General features: G+C 44.9%; 1 protein-coding gene across 1 annotated transcript in view; it reads left to right on the top strand.

The window, feature by feature from the left end:
- The window catches only part of EPHB2 (EPH receptor B2), a 134,892-nt gene that overhangs the window by 92,664 nt on the left and 27,327 nt on the right, over window positions 1-14,901 (top strand). The window contains 1 exon segment of the mRNA XM_078146218.1: window positions 377-501. Coding sequence (XP_078002344.1) covers window positions 377-501 — 125 coding nt within the window.

Below are 14,901 nucleotides of genomic sequence, written 5' to 3'. Positions count from 1 at the left end.
TAAATGAAGTCAGCATAGTCTTGTAACATTTGCAAAATGTCGTACATCTGTTTTCTCATCTAAGTCTCACTCCAATCTTGTGAAGTAGGTGCTTTGGTTGTTATTATCCCCATTTTACAGATGAGGAAACTGAGGCTTTGAGGTTAAGTGACTTGCCCAGGGTCACAATGCTAGTGAGGGTCTGAGGAGGATTTGAACCCAGGTTTTCCTGTTTCCAGGTTACATGTTTTCTTCTGGACTCCATACTGCCTTGTATTTGATGCCCGCCATATACACACAATTTAGAAACACTGGAATGAAATCCAGCAAGCCCCTTCCCTTTACTCTGGGGCTATTGTGTTTGACCTTCCGTTAAAATCCATCGTCTCTCTTGTAGCCCCATCCGCTGTGTCCATCGTGCACCAGGTGAGCCGGACAGTGGACAGCATGACTTTGTCCTGGTCCCAGCCTGACCAGCCCAACGGCGTCATCCTCGACTATGAACTGCAGTACTACGAAAAGGTAACCCGGGCTTGAGGGTGTTCTGCGTCCCCCCCCGAAGGGACAAGCGGGGCACCCCATCTGCGACAAGCACCCCAAACCCTCGTGTGGTTGAGGACCCCCTTCATTCCCTGCCTTTGGGGTTTGGGTTTGGGACAGCGCCAGAGGTCACTGTTCCATTCAACACTTCTACCAAGGGGTGAAGGAAAGGAGAAAAGTGTTCTTAAAAGAATTGGTGTTTATTGTGTTCTGAGCACTAGAGATACCGGTAGAAAAGTGAGAGAATCCCTGCCCTCAGGGTGCTCACATTCTCATAGGAGAAGGCAATACATGTAGGGCTGCAATTGCAATGGAAGAGCTCCATGATCCTTAGAGGAGACGCTTCTTTATGTATTTCTCACTACATTTCTATGCCTAATGTTGAATCATCTGAGAATGTCAAAGGACTTGGATGATGAAGACTTTCTCTCCCAGGTCTTCCATAGCTGTAGCTACTAAGGAAGTGGGAGCTGAAGGGCTGCTTAGAGATGACTTGGACTGGCAGTTCTCAAAGGGGAATCCAGGGATCCCTGGCTGCCCCTGAGAACTGTGGTGGGATTGGGGCAGAAATGTACAAGGTTAAAACTATTTTCCTAATAATATGAAAATATTTAAGTGTCTAACACAGACAGTATCATCAATATAAACCCACATAAACAAAAGCTCAGTAGTTTATAAGAATATGAAAGGGTCCTAAGACCAGAAAGATTGAGGACCGCCGACTCAGATAAAAGTGGAGATAACTTTCTTATCAGATTTGCAGGTAACACAAAGGTGGGCAGGATAGCTAATGCATTGGATGGCAGAGCCTGGTTCCCAAATGCTCATGGTAGGGTAGGGTGTTGGACAAAATCTAATAAGCCAATATGCAAGCAGGATAAGTTTAAAATCTTACAGGTGGGTTCAACAAATTCAGTTACACAAGTACCAGATCAGGGAGGTGGGACTAGAGAGGAATTCATCTGAGAAAGGTCAAGGGACTGGGCTGGCAGTTTCATTGGTAAATTGGGTAAGGAAACAGCTTGTTCCAGTGTAGGACAGCACCTTCTCTGCAGCTCATAGACTCAAGGTTACCTAGGACCTCTAGAGGTGTCCAACACAAGACCCACAACATTCCTGAGTATGGCCTCAACCAGATTAAAATGTTATGGGGGGGGGGGTTATTAAATTATTTATTAATTTTTAGTTTTCAACATTCACTTCCATAAGATTTTGAGTTTCAAATTTTCTCCCCCTCCTTCTCCCCAACCCTCCCCAAGACAGTGTGCAATCTGATATAGGCTCTATTTATACATTCATATTAAGCATATTTTCACATTAGTCATGATGTAAAGAATATTTAGAACCAATGGGAGGAACCACGAGAAAGAAGAAGCAAAACAAAACAACAAAAGAAAAGGAGAACAAATAGCATGTTTCCATCTCCATTCAGATCCCATAGTTCTTTCTCTGGGTGTGGATAGCTTTGTCCATAGTGAGCCTCTTGGAGTTGTCTTTGATCCTTGCATTGCTGAGAAGAGCTAAGTCTATCAAAGTTGGTCATCACACAGTGTAGTTGTTACTATGTACAACATTCTCCTGGTTCTGCTCATTTCACTCAGCAACAGTCCATACAAGTCTTTCCAGGTTTTTGTGAAATCTGCCTGCTCATCATTTCTTATAGCACAATAGTGTTCCATTACATTTATATACCACAGCTTGTTCAGCCATTTTATGGGGGAGAAATTTAACAAAAATAAATAAAAATACAGTAAAGCATAGGCAATGTTAACACAACTAAGTCAACAGTCGACCCCCAGGGATCTTTATGTATGGTTTAGTGGCCCGCGTTTCTACTCGAGTTGGACGTTGCTGATCTGCAGCATTGACCAATTAAGTGACTCGCCCAGGGTCACACAGCCTGCATGTGTCAGAAGTGGGGCTCAATTTTCCTTGCTTCAAGGCTCCATTTCTACCCAACAGACCCCACGGCCTCTCACCAGCAAAACATGGCAGCCAGGAAGCTGGTGTGATCTTGGAACATACTAACAGAGGTACAGTGAGTGGCCAGAAAGAGAAAAACAAATCATCTTGTCTTCTACTCTGGTCAGATTTCCTTTGTCATATTTTAGACAGCTGCCCATTTTAGAAGGCATCATAGGATCCTAGCTCCAAAGCTGGGAAGGACCTCACAGGCCATCTAGCACATCCCCTACTTGTTACAAATGAGGAAATTGATACCCAAAGAGGCTGTGTCTTGCTTAAGGTTCCGCAAGTAATATGCAATAAAGGTAGAATCTGAACCCAGGTCCTCTGACTCCAATACCACTTCTTTTTCCACTGGAGTGCCTCCAGAGGAGGATAACCAGGGTAGAGAGGGGACTGTAGCCCATCCTGGGCCAGGATGTGTTGAAGGAAGATGGGATGAGACTGGAAAGTTGACATTTTAAGACAAATGTCATCACTGTCTTCAAGATTGTGAAGGGATGCCAAATGGAAAAGGGCCTTTGTTCTGATTGGCCCCCAGAAAGCAGAACTAGGACCAAAATAAGGAAAATCTTTTTGGAAATTGGGACATTGTAAAAGTGAAATGGGTGATGATGCGCCGTCATTAGAGAACTCCAAGTGGAGTCTACTTGAGATGCCATAGTCAGGATTCCTAGTTAGTGATGAGTCAGGCTGGATGCCCTCTACGGTTCTGTCATCTAATGTGATTCTGTGTTCTGAGCTCTCTTCTACTTCTCACATTTATAGATTCATGATTCTATATCAGAAAATTGTCTTACCGAAAGCAGCAAACAGCTCTCAAGAGGCAGAGGGGTTCTCTGGGAGTGACATTGGTCAATGGGGTATCGTCCCTGAACCCCAGAGAGTAAGGGGTGGAAGAAACAGAATGGGTCCCCTCCCCACCAGCACCCCCACCCCCAGCCTGTCCCTCACTGGTTGCTGAAGGGAACCCCTGGGGGAGAGTCAGCTGGAAGGAGACCAGACCAGATGCTCCCTTAAGTCAGAAAGCCCAGGACACAGCAGGACTTAGAGTTTCCCATTTCCCATTCCTACCATCCTGTCCCTCTGGCTATGGTTGCTATAGCTTAGCAACTATAAATTTAAAAAAAAACTAATTAAAAAGCTTTATGATTAAATGAATGGAGAGTGTTTGTCCCCAAAGATGGGAGAGGAAATGATGAATCCCTTCCCACCCCTGCCTGTGACCTATTTTTTCCAGCACTCAGGGCTGGGCTGAGGCTGACGGAGGTGTGAGGTGCGAAGTGGGCCTTGCCCTACATTCAGCAGGCATCTGAGCTGTTTCCTTGACCCTCCAGAAGATGCCCTCTGATTGAGACAGACAGGCTGAGTTGGCTGAGTGCTGGTCTATAAATCAGCTCAGTCCTGAATGGAAAAGAGATTCTCTTGTAAGAGATCCTTTCTGTGTTCATCTGGTCTTTTGTGTTGTGTCTTTTTATCAGACAGATGTAGGGAAAGAGGGATGTGGGTCACAGAAGTGACACGAGGTAGTATCATTATAATTTCATTTTTGTGATGCTTTATGGTTTTTGAAGCATTGTGACCCCCAGATTTCTAAATCCAACCTGAGTCTCTCTCTCTCTCTCCCATCCCCCCCAGGCCCATTAGACACTGCCTATTAGACATTTCCAACTCAGCATCTCTTTGCCATCTCAAATTTGCCATGTCAAAAATGGCACTCATGCTTGTTTCCAACCAAACCCGTTCCTTCCTCTGAACTTCTCTGTCAAAGGTACCAGTGTCCTTCCCATCACCCAGGGTCATGACCCTGGAGTCATTCTTGGCTTTTCCCTTTCATGCAACCCCCATAGTCTAACATTTGCCAAGTCTTGTCAACTCTGCTCATCCATCTGGAAAATGGGGATAATAATCCATCCCCTTCTAGCCACTCACACAGCCACTGCCCCAGGCCGGGCTGTCATCATTTCCCTACGTCTGTCCACCAGTTATCAAGGTTCATAACCTCTGTGTCATCCTCAACCCGTCCCTTCCCCCGCTCCACATACATCATCAGTTTTGTTCATTTGACCCCCCACAATTTCTCTTGCATCTCTCCATCTCTCTCCACTTACATAGTGTGAGCCTTCATTATCTCTCACCTCAATTACTGCAATAATGTCCTAATTGAGCTCGGTGCCTCCAGCCTCTCCCCTCTTTACTCCATCTTCTACCCAGCTGCCCAAATGATTTTCTGAACACAAAGCTCTGATGATGCCACTCTCTTACTAAATGAATTCCAGGGGGGTGGCTCCCTAGCACCTCTCAGAAAAATTTAATCACCTCTGTTTGGCGTCTAAAGCCAAGACTTCATAATTTCATCGCGTGGTTCCAACCTTCCTTTCCAGCCTTGTTATACAGGACTCCCCCTCGTGCACACACAACAGACCAGTTAGACTGGTATTCTTGTGGTTCTTCTTTCACAACCCAGAATCCCCCTGGCTGTCCCCCAGACCTGCAATGGCCTCTCCCCTCATCTCTGGCTCTTAGATACCCCAGTGTCTTTCAAAGGACAAGCTCAGATGCCACATTCTGTATGAGTCCCTTGCTGATCCCCCCAGCTTTAACTAACCCCTACCAAAAAAAAAAAACTATCTTGTGTATTTTTGTATGTCCCCCAGTATAAAGTCAATTCCTTGATCACAAAGAGTCTTGCTGTTTCGTTTTATAGTCATAGTAAAAAAGATGCTTAATAAGTGTTTATGGATTGATCACCTCTCATCTGAACTGTTACTATTTCCTCCTAATTGTTCTGCCTGTCTGCCCCTTTCCAATCCATCCTCCATCCGACCACCAAACTGTCATTCCTAAAACAGAGAGATATTGAATACTGTGGGATTGAGCCTGTGGAATGCATGAGTGGTACCACACTGGGATCTAGGGCATGGCTAATCACTCAACAAGCATTAATTAAACACTTACTAGGGGCCAGATATGGAAGAGTTGACCAATGCATTCTCTCTCTTCCTTTCCCATTTTCCTCTTATCCCCTCCTGGTTTCCTCTCCTTTCCTTCCTTTCCCATTTTCTTTTTTCCAATTACATGTAAAGATAGTTTTCAACATTCACTTTTATAGAATTTGTGATACTGGCAGCTTGGCATGGTGGGAAGAGCAATGACTCTGGAGCCAGAGACCCTGAGTTCAAATCCCACTTCTAACACTTAGTTCCTGTGTGACTTGGGCAAGTCATCAAAACTCCCTGGGCTCAGTTCTCATTTGCAAAATGAGGGAGTTGGACAAGATGGCCTTTGAAATCCCTTCTGATTCTAAATCTAAGATCATGCCATCCTCCCTCCAGTTCCAAATCTGTGATCATGCCATCCTCCCTCCAGTTCCAAATCTGTGATCATGCCATCCTCCCTCCAGTTCCAAATCTGTGATCATGCCATCCTCGCTCCAATTCTGAATCTGTGATCACATGAATCCATGGAGGAGGAACAGAAAGCTGAGTCTAGTCTGATACGTACCCTAGATTTGGGAAGAAAAGATTTCAAAGAATTCAGGGAAAACCTAGATAAGGGCCAACAAACCACAGTGTGACATGGAAAGACACAGCCCAGGAGGGAAAGGAATTCATCAATCCAAGAAATTCTGAAAATGTAAAGAGAAACATTTCTGATGGGGAAAAAAAAAGGTAGTTGTCTGAAGCGATCAGTGTGTATACACAGGGAATCCGCAAGCCAGCTTCAACTTTGAAAAGACATGTAGAGAAGCTAGAAGCAAGGGCAGCTAAAGGAAGATGAACCCAAGAGCTTGGCACAGTCCTCTAAGGAAGGTGTCAGGAGTGCTAATGCTCCCAATGAGCCGAAGCTAGAGAAGAAAGCTAACAACAACAAAAAGGGATTTTTTTTAACTCTATGGAGAAAAAATACATATCACAAAAAGGGATGGGATCACTGATGTGGGTGGAGGGGGCAGTGATAGCTGACAACAGAGAGAAGGCACTGCTGCTCGGCTCCTGCTTTACTTGTCTTCGCTGCCAAGGAAAGTGATCTTTGGACTAGAAAGAACAAAACAAAGATGGCTAACGGGGAGTTGAAGCCGAGGATAAGTAGGGAAATAGCAAGCGAGAACCCGGCTGCCCTTGGTGAGTTGAAGTCACCAAGTCCAGATGAACTACATCGTTAGGACTGAAAGGACCGGCAGATGTGATGGCTGAGCACCACAGTCAGTGATGTTTGAAACATCAGGGAGAATGGGAGCGCTAGCAGAGGACTGGCAAAGGGCCAACGTTGTCTGGACGTTCACAAAAGGAAGAGAATGGTCTGCAAACTGTAGACTGGTGAGTTTGACCTTGATTCCTGCTGAAATTCTTCCTTCAAATCTAATGGAAGAGATAACATGTGCATAAATATATGTATTGTATATACATGTATGTGTGCACACACACACACGTATGACATACAGAGTTAATGAACAGTAACCTTAGACAGAGGAGGTCTTGTCTGAGTATGGTCTTGCAAGAAGCCAGAGATTCTTAGAGGTAGAGGTGAGAAAGGAGAGCATTTCAGGCATGTTCATCATGTGCAGTAACAACAAGAAGGCCAGTACAACTGGATGGTCTAGTGCATGGAGGGCAGATATGAAGATCCAGTCACTACACCCTTCCTTTACCGCCATCTTGTGATGTATGGTGTCTCCCTCTATTAGAAGCTAAGCATCGTTTTGTGTTTGTATACCTAGCATATAACACAGTAAGCACTTAATAAATGCTTTTCTTGGATTCATTTGTGCATCTCATTTCTCTTTGGGCAACCTGCGGTATTGATTAGAAAGTAGGAAGGGGCCAGGTTGTATAGAGCTTTATTTGCCATAGTTGATCCTAGAGTCATAAGGAGCCACCGAAGTTTATAGAGTAAGGGAGCGATACAGGCCTGCACTTGAGAAAAATCATGTTGGCAGCCGTGTGGAGGAGGGATTGGAGACAGGGAGAGACCAGAGGGAGGGAGGTCAATGAGGAGGCTGTCACAATAGGCCAAGCAAGAGGTGACGATGGCCTGAACGAGGATGATTAGAAACAGCTTTTGTTTTTCAGTCATGTCTGAGGCTTCATGACCTCATCTGGGGTTTCCTTGGCAAAGACAGAGAGTGGCTTGCCATTTCCTTCTCCAGCTCATTTTACAGATGAGGAAACTGAGTCAAACAGGGTGAATTTAATTGCCCAGGGTCATGAAGATGAGTTCCTGATTCCAAGCCCAGTGCTCTATCCACTGCACTATCTAGCTGCCCCTCAGAAATAGCTATGGCAACTCAAAAACAACAACAATTATTATTATTATTATTATTATTATTATTATTATTATTATTATTATTAATCAATTTAATGTATCTAATGAGTACAGAGTACCTTGCTAGCCAAGGAAGGAGATGTGAAGCTTGGATAAGGCACAGTCCCTGCCTTCATGGAGCTGGGAGGGGAATGCATATGGGAACAGAAGATGATAATGTGAAAGCACCTGGGACTAGCCGTCCTGAGTCCTGCCCTATTTTCGTGGGTTTGTCTGGGTCGTGGCATTCAGAGTGTAGGGCATGGCATCAGTCGAGACTCATTGGTCATAGAACATGTCACATCAGATCATGGCGAGAGCCTCCCTAGAGGCTGTCTGCTGCTGCTGTGGACCCCCTCCCCCATCCCACCCCACCCCCACTCCCCAAGGGTTCTCCACTGTGTCAAAGGAGCTGGGGCTGCTCCAAGGTGATTTATTTTTGAGAACTCTTGCTGGCTGTTACTTAACACCTACTTATCCTCCTGGTGCTTTTACCAATTGATTTTTTTTCTTTTAATGAATTGCTCCAGCCCCTTCCAGATAGAGAAGTTAGATTAACTGGCCTGTAATCCCTGGACGATTCCTTATTTCCTCTTTTTAAAAAGGGTTTTCATGAAAAAATGGTCTCCTTTATTGCCTTACCCCTCCCCAACAGCCAGGATTCCAGTGGCTTCGGAGTGCCCTCGGACAGAAGCACTGCTACCTGGGGTGGTTCAGCCAGGCGCCCACACATCGAGGACCTTGATGCTGCATTCCCAAGGCCAACCCATCGCTGTTGGCTCCGGGTTCGAAGGCCGCCATTGGTGGTCACAAGCCAGTTCTCCCTCACTCTTGGTTCTGAGGAACCCAAGGAAACTGGCTCAGTGGTGTATTATCTTGGGTGATTTCAAATCATAGATTTAGAGCTGGAAGTGACTTTGTGGTCCATTAGCATTGCCATTCACCTGTGAGACCTCGGGCAATCAATCAAAAACTACAAACTTATCTTAAGCACCTATTATGAATCAGGCCCTGTACTGGGTACCAACAGCACAGACACAAAAATGAAACAGCCCCTGCTTTCAAGGAGTTTACATTCTATCAGGGGAGAGACATATACACACATACAAAATAAATATGAGATCATTTAGAGATGTCATATGGAATTAGGAAAGGTGTCATGTAGCAGGTAGGGAAAGCGAGGTGGCACCATAGTACATAGATTGCTGGGCCTGGAATCAGGAAGAACTGTGTTCAAATCTGGCCTCAGTTGTGTGACCCTGGGCAAATCACTTAACCCTGTTTGCCTCAGTTTCCTTATCTGTAAAATGAACTGAAGAAGGAAATGGTGAAACCCCAGATAGGGTCATAAAGAGTTGGACACAGGGCAGCTAGGTGGCGCAGTGGATAGAGCACTGGCCCTGGATTCAGGAGGACCTGAGTTCAAATCTGGCCTCAGACACACAACACTTACTAGCTGTGTGACCCTGGGCAAATCACTCAACCCCACTGCCTAACCAAAAAAAAAAAAAAGAGAGAGAGAGTTGGACATGACTGAAAAACAACAGAACAAGATGTAGAAGGTGGTACCTGAGGGAGTTTGGGGTTTTTTTGTTTTTTTGCTTTTAGTCAAGTGGGGTTAAGTGACTTACCCAGGGTCACACAGCTAGTAAGTGTCAAGTGTTTGGTCTGACGCCAGATTTGAACTCAGGTCCTCCTGACTTCAGGGCTGGTGCTCTATCCACTGCGCCACCTAGCTGCCCCTTTGAGGGAAGTTTTAAAGGAAATAAGGGATTCTACAAAGCAGGGTTGGATTCCCATGATCTCTAAGGTCTCTTCCCATTCTGAATCTTTGATCTTGTGACCTCCTCCTTTTACAGATGGAGAAACTTAAGTGCCAAAGGATTCCCCAAGGTTATGCAGTAGTAAGTGGCAGACTTCTGATTCCAAATTCAGATGACCTCGGGGAGATACTATAATCATCATCATCATCATCATCACTATCATTTCTATAATGCTTTTCCAATTTATGAAACAAGAACTCTGTGAGGGTAGGTTCCCAATTCTCTGCCTCAGTGACTCCATGATTCCATCAGCATGGGTCTTTCCTCCTCTGGTGGCAGCAGCCCCATGCCTGCTTATCCCCTGCCACTCTTCTCTGTGCCCAGCCACCCATCCCATCCATCCCTCATAGAGGATCTGCTTGATACATTGGAAGCCATCCTCAAAGTTTTTTGGGGTTTTTTTTTATATTTTTAAGCAATTGGGGTTAAGTGACTTGCCCAGGGTCACACAGCTAGTAAGTGTCAAGTGTTTGGTCTGAGGCCAGATTTGAACTCAGACAAAGTTTAAAAAATATCTCAATGATCCCTCACAGTTGCACACACCTCCTCACCTGGTCACACGTGTTTTTAAGGATGTCTTTTACACTTCCTCACCCATACCAACCATTGCTAGTCAAACACTGTAACCGTAGCCTGCTTTCACCCATCATGCTTCTTCCTATCACATCTGCACTGCCATTGCATCAGGAAAGGCCCTGTCTATCAACTGCCCTTTGGCTCCACTCACTACACCCTTCCTTTACCGCCATCTTCTGATATATGGTGTCTCCCTCTATTAGAAGCTAAGCATCTTATTGTATTTGTATACCTAGCATATAACACAGTAAGCACTTAATAAATGCTTTTCTTGGATCTATTTGTGCTATCTCATTTCTTTTTGGGCAGCCTGTGGTATTGATTCTTAAGATCCCAAGGTTCCTTCAAGTTCCTGAATTCGAATGCCTTCTCTCTGTTGCTTGTCTCCAATTTATCCTGCCTGTATCTTGTTTGTACATGGCTATTTTCATGTTATCTCTCTCGTTAGACTCTGCTCCTGAGGGCAGGGACCCTCTTTAACCTTTCTTTGTTATCTTCAGCGTTTGGTACCGTGCGGGACACCCAGTAGGTGCTAACTAAATGTTTATGGGCTGACTGTGGCTGAAAGTGGAGCTTAGATGCCTTCTACCCTAGCCTTTTCTTGGCTCTCTTCTCTTGCCTTCTTAAAAATAACTTTTATTGCCTTTGCCAATACTTGGTATTCTCTTAATTAGATAAGTGTTTATCACCCAGGAAGCCTACAGTCCTAAGCTCTTCGAGATCAAGGACAGGCATTTTTGTTTGTTTTGCTGTCCACCAATGCATAGCATAATGTCTAGCAAAGTAAATGCATGTTTAATTAAATTGAATTCAATCTCATTGAATTCAATCTCATTGAATTAAAGGTCATAGAATTCTATGATCTCTGGTCAGTTATATCGCATCCCTGGGAAAACATTAATACACAGTACAAAGAATATTGTCCCCATTTTACAGATTAAGAAACTGAGATCTGTGGGGGTGAAAAGCATCTGAGCCAGGGTCACCAAGTGGGAGAGCTAGGACACAAACACAGGTATTCCAGGCCACAGATTCAGTTCTCTTTCCACTAAGCCAGATTTCCTCTTATCTGAACCACAGGCCCAACTGATAATAACTGGCATCAGCCCAGACCCTGCTGAATGTCCCAGAGTTCTCAGGACTGTGGATCTGAGGGGGCCGGTCCAGCTGCCTTAACTCAGTGTTAGTTAGGGGCAGCCTGGAATTATGGAAAGAACAGTGGACTTAATGTAAGAAGGCCTCCCAGATCTTCTCACTTGGCTGTGTGACCTTGGACAACTGTCCTCCCCTCTCTGATCCTTGTTTTTTTCCCTTTCTTCTAAAATAAGGATAATATTATTACCTGTATAATCTAACCTACTTCATTGGACTGATGTGAGAAAAGAGATTTGTAAACTAAAGCACCACATGAATGGGAGTTCGCTCAGGCATGGCCGGGGCTTTTCAGAGGAGAGCCTCCCTCCAGTTCAGTTTGTCCTGACTGGTGGTGGGGAGAATAACTTCTCACCCATTCATTCCATTTTTCGACAAATGTCCTAAGCACCTACTATGTGCCGTGCGGAGTAGCCCATGGAGGGCACACCAAAAGCTTTATGTGGGAAAAAAAGTTTACAAGAAAGGTCAGAGCCTGGTTACAGGAGCAGTATAAAGACAGGGGAAACATTGACTGCTCATTTAGGAGAAGGGAAATACCAGAGGGGCCCCAAGGCAGAGAAGAGATTGGCATCAGAAAGGCAAAGGTACTACCCTCTCATTGGATCCTTCAATAATTTGTGTGGTAAGGGAACTTCTGAGCTGAAAGAGGCCTTAGAACAGAGGCTAGAAACCTGAAAGTGACTTTAAGACATAGAATGTTGGAACACAAAGGACCTTAGAACACTGAATGTCACAGCTGGGAATTATCTTAGGACATACAATGTCAAAGCTTGGAGGAACCTTGGAACATGGAATGTCAGGACTCAAAGGGGCTCTAAAACACAGAATGCTGGAGTTGGGAGGGGCCTTAGAATAGAGAATGTCAAAGGATGGGAGGGGTCTTAGAATAGAGAATGTCAGATCTAAGAGAGACCCTAGAATGTGGAATGTCAGAACTGGAGAAGGCCTTAGAACCTGGAATGGTAAAATAGAGAATGTTGATGCTGGGTGATGCTTCTACATAGATTGTAGAACTTAGAAAGGACTCGCAGTCCGTATCGTCCATTTTACAGAAGAGGAAGAAAGCCAAGGTTCAGGGAGTATTAAAAGGAGTAAAGATAGGAGAATAGTCTCCTTTTTCAGTCTCCTTTTACCAGTGAAATTCACTTAAGTCTTTTTCATCTAGGCCTCACCCTTTGTTTTTAGTCTTCTCTAAGCTAATCCCCAGAAACATTCCCCTGGGAAAAGAGTGAAAAGGAGAGGAGCTCGGCTTCCATGAATGACCACAGCCCTATAAGGCAGCTGCAATCCCATGATGCCATTCTCCCAGCTCGAGTGCCTGCTTTTCTTCAAAAATTCACAATCTAAGAGATGGAAGGGGCCTCAAAGGCCCTCTGGTCCATCCTCTAGTTCCTTCTACAATATCCCTGACTAAGCATGGGTTCCCTGCCTGTAAAGTGCCCTCGAGGGACAGCCCACTATTTCCTGAGGCTGATCTTAGCATCACCCCCTCCCTCTCGTATCTCTGGGCTCCACACTCCTGTCACTTCTGCCAAGGGCTCCATTCACCTTTCCTGGACACTCCTCCTCTCTGTATGGCCTATTAGAATATACCCACTCTTTAAGGGCAGGGACTGTCTCACTTCAGCATTTCTCTTCCCTGGTGCCTAACAGTCCTCAGCACATAGCATGCACTTAGTAATTTTCCAGTCATTCATTTACGTAGAACGAAAATCAGCCTCCCTATAATCTCAATGCATTCATTCATTCATTCATTGCCCTCCTGAGCCCTAAAGAGATCCGCTCTGATGCCTCTTCCCCACAGCAGCCCTGGAGATCAAGGCGCGTCCTTCTGAATCTTCTCTGGTCCCCACATCCTCAGTTTAAATTGAATGAATTTCAGTCATTGTATGGCATAGGTCATATTCTTACCTAGAAAGTGATATAATTGTGATATAATTGGTGCATCTCAGAGCAATTTCAAGGAAAGGGGGTAATGGGGAGGGGAGGGGGAATGGTTACATTCTTAAATGATCCTGTACTTGTCACCAAAGGACTCAGAAAAATATTTATGGTCCTTAATTATAAGCAAACACTAGTGCGGGAGTTCTTAACCTGGAATCTGTGGAACAGTCAGATTTCAGGGGCTCCATGAACTTAGATGGGAAAAAATGATATCTTTATTTTTCACCAACCTCTAGCATTTCCCTCGATTACGAATGTACAACAAGTGTTATTCTGAGAAGGGGTCTGTAGGCTTACCCAGACTGCCAAAGGAGTCTAGGACACTCAAAAGATTAAAAACCCCTGCTCTAGAGGAAAGAGAGTGCTAGCAATAGAATCAGATGTCCTGGGTTCAAATCCCACCCCTGACACTTAACATCCGTGACTTTGAGCGACATCTCTGAGCCTCAGTTTCTTACTCTGTAAAAGTGGGGGTTGGGCTAGAGGGTCTCTGAGGACCCTGCCAGCTCTGTGTCTGTAACCCTGTGGTGCTTGACCTTAAAAAGCTGGTCAAGTAGAATGTTCAATTACCCTTGCAAATCTTAGGCTCCTAAAGCATGGTCCAGCTGGACCCCATCATGTGTTAGACAGCGACACCTACTGCTGATGCTTGACATTACACCTCAGGTCTTTTAAGTAGAAGAATATTCTATTCGATTCAGTTTAATAGTTCTTACACTTCTATAATGTGCAAGGCACTGTACTAGGGACTGGGGACCCAACGTGAAACGGGAATGTACTATAACACTGGCTAGAGTCACATGCCTAGAACTCACTCACCTCTGGCCTCCTGGCTTCCTTCTAGTCCCACGTTCTATAAGAAGCCTTTCCCAGTACCCTTTCATCTCAGTGAGACTATCTTCAACTTATCCTCTCTACGTAGCGTGTTTGCATGCTGTCTGCCCTGCTAGAATCCTTCAGAGAGGGACTGTTTTTCACCTTTCTTTGTATCATCCATGCTTAGCACGTAGTAGGTGCTTAATAAATTCTAGTTGGGTTGCTGTCTTGAAGAAGACAATACGTAAACAGATAAATACAAAATAATTTCAGGAAAGAGAAAACACTTAACTGAGCATCACGAAAAGTTCTGGGTAGGAGGAAGTCTGTTGCAGTTTTTGTTCACTCACATCCGACTCTCCCTGACCCCATTTGGGGTTTTCGTGGCAAAAATACTGGAGTGATTTGTCATTCCTTCTCCAGCTTGTTTTACAGATGAGGAAACTGAGGCAAACAGGGTGAAGTGACTTGCCCAGGGTCACACAGCTAGTAAGTGTCTGAGGTTGGATTTGAACTCAGGTGTTCCTAACTCCAGGCCTGGTGCTCTATCCACTGAGCCACCCAGCCACCCAGAAAGGGGACATGAGCTGAACTTTTGAATGAAGCTTTGGGAACAGAGTACATGCCAGATGTGGGGGACAGCCTGAACAAAAGTGCAGGGGTGGGAGGTTGAATGCCAATTAGGACAGTTTGGCTAAAACAGAAAGTGTGTGAAGGGAGCAGGGGTATGCAGATAAGTATTTAACAACTGGCTCTCTGGAGAAAAAAATGAACATGACACACATTTAAGTTTGATCTG

The sequence above is a fragment of the Phascolarctos cinereus genome, unplaced genomic scaffold, assembly GCF_003287225.1.
Source record: "Phascolarctos cinereus isolate Bilbo 61053 unplaced genomic scaffold, phaCin_HiC Scaffold_726;HRSCAF=1367, whole genome shotgun sequence".
In the NCBI taxonomy this organism is placed as follows: Eukaryota; Metazoa; Chordata; class Mammalia; order Diprotodontia; family Phascolarctidae; genus Phascolarctos; species Phascolarctos cinereus.
Note: the sequence above shows the minus strand (reverse complement) of the source record. Positions and strands in the feature narration are given on the sequence as shown.